This window comes from Neophocaena asiaeorientalis, unplaced genomic scaffold, assembly GCF_003031525.2.
Source record: "Neophocaena asiaeorientalis asiaeorientalis breed wild unplaced genomic scaffold, Neophocaena_asiaeorientalis_V1.1 scaffold145, whole genome shotgun sequence".
Classification (NCBI taxonomy): domain Eukaryota; kingdom Metazoa; phylum Chordata; class Mammalia; order Artiodactyla; family Phocoenidae; genus Neophocaena; species Neophocaena asiaeorientalis.
In genome coordinates this window covers 2,813,883-2,821,058 of record NW_020172629.1, presented here as the reverse complement: position 1 = coordinate 2,821,058, position 7,176 = coordinate 2,813,883, and the positions used below count along the sequence as shown (strand labels likewise).

General features: G+C 42.2%; 1 protein-coding gene across 1 annotated transcript in view; it reads right to left on the bottom strand.

The window, feature by feature from the left end:
* RBM33 (RNA binding motif protein 33) overlaps nucleotides 1-7,176 on the bottom strand; it is a 115,530-nt gene that overhangs the window by 25,496 nt on the left and 82,858 nt on the right. The window contains 1 exon segment of the mRNA XM_024739197.1: nucleotides 5,012-5,650. Coding sequence (XP_024594965.1) covers nucleotides 5,012-5,650 — 639 coding nt within the window.

Here is a 7,176-nt window from a genome sequence, read left to right as displayed (position 1 = left end):
CTGGACAGCTGGCTTTCCTGCTGGGGCTTTCTGTGCTTCTCCCATTTCTCTGTGTGGCCAGCAGAACAAAGGGCTCTTTACTTAATTTGCTGCCAAATTCTTAAAATTTTCATGACCTCAATTAGAATAAAGCAGCTGAATTCAGAATTTGCTTTCATTTTCTTAAAGAACACTGTAAGAACACACTTTTTCTTCCTTTAACTAAAAGGAAAGGGTAGTAACATCTACTGAGCCAATGCCACGTGCCCAAGCACTGTGCCACTCATCTCACCCATGTCACGACAGTTAACCCTCACAGCCACCCTGGGAGAAGCTCAGCCTCATTCTGAGGAGGACACAGGTTCATCTGGGCCAGGTAAGCCGATGCAAACATCTCAAAGATTCCCCATTTCCCCTAAACTGGAAGACAGAGCTGCAGGCCTAATTAAACTCCTGAATAAACAAATTTTGCATGGCACTTGCTCGTCCTAATTCTTTTTTCTGGTGTTTAATCACAAAACATGGCTGAGGATGATTATACTAAGTTTACACTAAGTAAACATTTTACATTTTTATATATGCTCTGTTACTAACCTGAAGAGTTTTTCTGGATTATGTATTGGTTATGAGAGAAACTATGATTGGGGGCAGGGGGGCACGGCACGCTTCACAGCTTGTGGGATCTTTGTTCCCCAACCAGGGACTGAACCCAGGCCCTCGTCAGTGAAAGCATGGAGTCCTAACCACTGGATCACCAGGGAATTTCAGAAATTATGATTTAACAAGATTGCTCTTTTGGTTTCTGAAAATTAAATACTTAAAAGTAGCTTTCTGAGAAATGAGCAAATGGAGACTATTCCTATGTTTTAAATAATAAAAAGAGAACCATTCCATCAAATACAGTTCTTTAAGTAGATTACTTATATAAATATTATTCAGGGAGGCACATAAAATTTTAGAAGCAATATTTGCCAACATTTAACACTCTTTACAAGTAGCATTAATTTGTTCCTTTTTAAATCTCACCCAACAAATCCAGACAATATAAATGGGAAAAAACTAAAATTCACAAAGAGATTGATTAGCCTCATAACAAAAGGTCTCTCTAAATTTCAAATTCCCTTAATGATTTCAATTTTAAATATAAAATCGGATCTATTTTGATCTACACAGAAATGTTCAAGGCACATTTCTAGCACACAGCTATAGTCATAGCTACACTCAGCCAGGGTACACCGTCCCTCGCTTTAATTCACCATATCAGGCTACTCCACACAGGTTCCAGCACAGGCGTGATGAAACCCCAGCCACTCCCCAGTCCTGACTCCCCAGTCAGGGCTCTGTGGCCCGCCTCTAAACCCTCTCCACATACTCTGCAGCCAGTCAGTACCAACTGGGGTTGGCAAGCAAAATGAAACCTGGTCACCCCTCATCCTAGAAGCCGCCCCTAAAAACTCACTGGAAAGAGTAGACTACTCTCCCTAATCTAGAACTAAGAAACCTAGGAAGAAAAGGAGCAGCAAAAATAGCTATTATATAAAAAAAAAAAAAATAGCTATTATAAATAATGGCAAAAAGCACAGGATTTAGAAGCCTCACTCTACCAGTTAGTAGCTGAGTGGCCCTGGGCTACTATCTGAGACTCAATTTACTTACCTATGAAATGGCAATAACAGATCTAACTCATAAGGATGCTGTGAATACATGCTAAACACCTGATAAACAGTAGCTACTACCTATTATGTGGCATAAAATCAGGGAATGTATTTCTAGAAGGGGCCTTAGGAGCATTCCAAAAAGAAAATGGACATTTATAAAGTACCTTCTACGTGTTGGAAGGGCCCCCAAGACAATAACTATTAGACAAGCTCCAGCCACGGGTCTTCCTCAAACACAGCCACGCTGTCTTCACCTCATCACACCCTCCTGGTGACTGAGGGCCTCAACCTCCACACCCCATACACAGGAGCTTCGGATCGGCCAACAAAGAACGCATGATGCCAAACGGCTCCCGAAGAAAGTCAGGTATGACTCTGCGAGCTACAAACCCAGACCTGGTCAGGGAATGTGTGAGAACCAACACCAAGAAATACTTTTCATTACGTCCTTTTGAAAATGCTTCCCATGTCCGTAATGCATTAGCTCTAACAAAGAGGAACAACATAAAAAGACTAGAAATTCTCCTTCGATGATCAGTATGAATTAAAATCACTTTGAAGATAGTATAATTAATGAAAGGGCAGACTGAAAAACCTACAGTCTTAAGACGCAGGCTCTTTCACCTTTCAAAAAACCCAATTTAATAAAATCCAAAGATAAATTACTGAATTACAGACAATGAAATATGGAAATGACAAAAGAGAGGACCTTATTGATTCACAATTGCCTCACAGGTAAAAGTTCACCTAAAGAAAACTAATTTAAGCTGTAATATATTTTCAATTTGTACATCAGAATAAGACTGCCAAGAAGATTCCGCTTCCCTAACAATCCTGTAGATACATATTTTGACTGTGATCACCGCCAGAACACAATTTCTAGAACAGCACTATGTACTGCGACAGTCCTGTGTCCTGTCTGAAGACCAACTACTAGAACGAGGAGACCACTGAATGCAAAGAATAGTTTAGTTAACACATTCGATGCCAGTTTAGGTTAGAAAAAAGTGAAAGAAGTCAAACTGACTCTCTGAAAAGTAAAGTTCTCTAGAAAACCTTATAAATAGGATGTCTATTGTATTTCTGCACTAACAGAATGTGAGGAAGCCCTGGGCTCATAGCAAAATAGAAGAATGTGAACTGACAACGAAATGCTTCTATTAAACAAGTAACTATAAACCTGAAATGCATAACTAACATTCTGCACAGGTACGACATACAAGTCAATCCTCCCACATGCTAAGCCCCTGTCAGACCCTCACCAGGGTGGCTGGTTCAGCTCCAAGCACACAACATAGCACAGCCCTGGGCATTAATGCCATGGTGCATGAAAGGAGAGAAGGACCAGAAGGGACAGAAATAAAAGGAAAAATGAGAGCATACTTAGCACTTACAAGAACTGTCTCCTTTTTGCACAATGGGTATGTTACAAACAGTTCCTACCCACCAAAAAAACACACCAAAAAACCCAGGCCTTTAGGGAAACACTGCTTGTTCTGGTTCAGAGAGATACAAACAAACAAGAGACATTTATCCTCTGATAAGGTGAAAGTTGTCAACATGCTATTGGAGGAATTATTGGAATAAATCCTAATATACAGAACATGTTGGTTAATTAACTTAATACTTAAGAATTAAAAAGGGAGCTAAAAAACCATTTCAAAGTTTGGCAGACAGCTATTTTCATGTATAATTCCTCTGTTGTTTTCCTGTGTATTGTAAAATTATACAGCATGATTTTGGAATATGGTCTGATATAAAAACTATATTTTTTCCACGGGAGAAAAAAGCAAAAATTGAGGTAGATAAATTCTGAAGTAGATAAATTCGTTAGTTGAAGGCTGCCTGTGGACAGCAGAGCTGTGCCCCGCACCTCCTAGTCTGCCGGAGCCCAGAGTGCCCAGGCCCGCACCGCACCACTGTGGCTGCCCAGGGAAAAGGCCTATTCCCAAACCATCGCCCCATGGCCCATCCTCAGAAGTTTCTAACTCAAGTAAAAAAGTGAGACACCGACAAAGTATGATTAAAATACGGTCAAAAGCAAAAGGCCACACAGACACCGGAAAATGATGAACACTTGGGTCTTCACCTAAAGATAATAAATTCATACAATATTTAAACAATCTGATATAATACAGGCCATCTACTTATCAACATTTTGAATCACCATGAACCGAGGTGAGAAACAACAGATTTGCTCTATCACAAATTTTCTTATGGCGTGTGAAAAACTTCACACCTTGGTCTACAAACCTAGAAACAAAAGCAATTAAAACTCGACTAATTAAGCAGCAACAAGGAGCCGCCCTTAATCCAGCACAGCAAACAGCTCCCGCCCGTTCCTAGTGGTGCTGCTGTCCCTGGGTGAACTGAGGATTAGAAGTCCTTTTCTTTTTTTACTGTAAATATTTTGTGGTTTTAAAAGTAATCATCTGTAGCTGGTTTGCTCTAAGAGCCTGTGTCTTACGGTTCTCCCCCTTTCTTCCCCAGTTTGTAACACAAATTGCACACAATAGGGAGCTGCGACAGAGAGCACGACAGTTACTCGGACCAAAGAGAGTCTGTTGCAGAATTAATTATAATTAAAGCAAGAGATAAGTGCTACCTTCTCTAATAAATAAAGACTATACGGCAGAATCAAGGAAGCAAGTATTCTACAGACGCTGACGGGAGAATCTCCTGCAATGGGAATCTATCTGCAGCAACTCTGTTTAGTTTAAGTACTGAATTTATCCAAACTGCAATGACTGTGCTTTACTGAAAATGCTCTAAAATGGGCACTGTTATGAGGTGAAGAAAGAAATGAGGGGTGCCCCACTTCTGAAAGCACATGGTAGGATCACACATGATTTCACTTTAGAATACTGTCAATCCCTTTTTCCCTCAAATGGAGGCGGGGTGGTGGGCAATTAGCTTGAACTGGAAGACGGGAAAAGTCTTTGAAACAACGCTGCTTAAAAGCAACACACACACTGCCCCCCCCCCGCCCCCCGCTGCCATAGATGCTCCCTGAATCTAAAGCTACACACAACAAATTATGTGTTCTGTGGTAAAGGAAATTTTATTTTTAAAACAAACTTGATGATGCTAGCATAAATTATCTATAAAAAGAAGCTAAAACTGAGAAACGTCTAATTTAGGAACTGTCACACTGGTTTTTCACTAAGACTCAAGAGACAACTGAAACATGGGTCCCAACTGGAAGCAGGATTTAAACGACAATTCTTACACCAGCTTCAAGTGGGGAGAGGCTGGTCCACATGATTCTAAGACAGGCAACTTTACTTCCCTTCCTTCAAAAATCCTCTCTGGGAGTTAGGACATACTAAGTGAAACATAGATTCCAAGAGGCACTGGTGACCTCGTCAACTTACCCCGCCTGACAACTTAATCACCCTGACCTTGGAGCTGACGTGCGGCCCGTCTCCACCACCGCTGTTGGCCCGGTGCATGACAGTCCTTTTCGCGCCAGGCTTGGCCTCCGGGGGCCGGCCCTGGAGGGACGCGGCTCGAGCAGTCTGCGAGGGGGGTGGCAGTCCCTCCCCGTCTGCAGGCTTTACCTGCAGGACTTTGTGCTGAGCTGGACACTGAGGTATGGTTCTGGCCTGTCTCAAATGTTTCAGTGGTTTCATCTGCTGTCCTTGATACTGCGTGTTAGCACCAGATGGCACAAAATTGGATGTTTTGGGTGGAACATTTGAAACAGTGGCATCTTGGTTTTTCACGAGAAGTCTGTTTTTCACATGCGGTCTGACCTGTGCCCCCGGGAAGGGTAACAGTGGGTTACCATTGGTGGGCGACGGTGCCGACAGCTGCTCTTCCTGCCCAGCCAGGGCCGGTGGGGGGCAGAGCTGCTGCTGCTGCTGCGCCAGCCTCTCGAGCAGCTCCTTCTTCCTCGCGCCGGCCTGCTGCTGCCGCCGCAGCTCCTTCTGCTTCAGGATTTCTTCTCGGAGGCGCTTCTGTTCTTCTATCTTTAAGCGGTATAACCTCGTTTCTTCATCTTCATCAGGAAACTGAAGCAGAAAACACGCATGGTTTAGAGTACAAGGCTAGGTGACGGTTCCAGTCTGTTTCAGCAAACTTAAGAAAAGGCACTTTCTAAAAACCCTTTAATTCAGGATTGAAAGAAGCCATTCAAAATCTGCTTATAGACTTTAAGTATAACTCCTTCCCCTGGGGAGGGAAAAAAAAATTACACAGCTAAAGCTAATTTGGAAAATCTTATCAGAATATTAAAAATGAAATAATGTAAATTTCCACTCATTTACAACTTTGAAACCAATTAAACTATTCATTTAAGATATCAAAACATGTTTGAAATGGAAACTGCAACAGTAGGGAGGCCTCGCTGTCACACAGGTTTTATCTGGCTCTCCTCTGACGAACCAACAAAAGGTGGGGTGTAAATGACCTGAAAGGGGCTGATTAGAACTATTGATTTTTCGTACAGAATTTTCAGCCTGATCTCAAACTCATTTGTCACAGAATAATTGCTTATAATGAACAGCACAAATCAATCTCTCTGACCTTGAACTCATGCACTCTCCTCAGAATCAAAATGCTGCCAATTGCGGTATTGGAATATTAACGGCATACAAGGAATGCCTTTAATATGCCAGTCCCAAACCATTCTGAAAGTCTATCAGAAGAATCTTTGTAAAAGTCCAATAATTTTCTTAAAAAAAGCATCCAGGGGCTTCCCTGGTGGTGCAGTGGTTGAGGGTCCGCCTGCCGATGCAGGGGACGCGGGTTTGTGGCCCGGTGCGGGAGGATCCCACATGCCGCGGAGCGGCTGGGCCTGTGAGCCATGGCCGCTGAGCCTGCACATCCGGAGCCTGTGCTCCGCAACAGGAGAGGCCGCAACAGTGAGAGGCCCGCGTCCGCAAAAAAAAGAAAAAAAAAAAAAAGCATCCAAAGAGGAAAGTTTATTAAAAGTTTAGCATTTAAAATTGTAATAATTTTCTTTAAAAAAAAATCATAGATATCATCACTCACAGATCCTTTGCAAAAGAATATAATAGGATTTACTCTATCTAGAATTCAGCTGTTAGCAAATAAACCTTAAAAGTTAGGAATTATAAGACCACAACGTAGCTGAAGAGTTGGCTGGTGCCCCCAGAGCCCGTGCACTTGACCTACAAGACACAGAGCCAAGCCCCCTCATTGGGGCTTGCTTGTCATTTTAGAAGCAACCCTGATCAACTCAGTCACCTAATTTCAAAGTCTAGGACAGACCTGAAACAGAAAATCTTAAGTTGGCTGAGGGCTACACAGAGCTAGAAGTGACATTAAGGGGAAGACAGAAAAACAGAAGTTCAAAAAGTACAGGGGCCAGGGCATTCTGGGGAAATAGTAACAGGTCCAGAGGACCCACTGTTTCAAATGCAAGAACAATTAACATTCACTAGGATTTTCCCCATGTAATCAGAAAAGAGTTAAAGTATGTTCAAGAATATAGGTAGAAATACTTCTAAATAGATTTGTCCTTCATTATATCATCACCAACTGGGTGAATTTAAGAAGATAAACCACACTCACC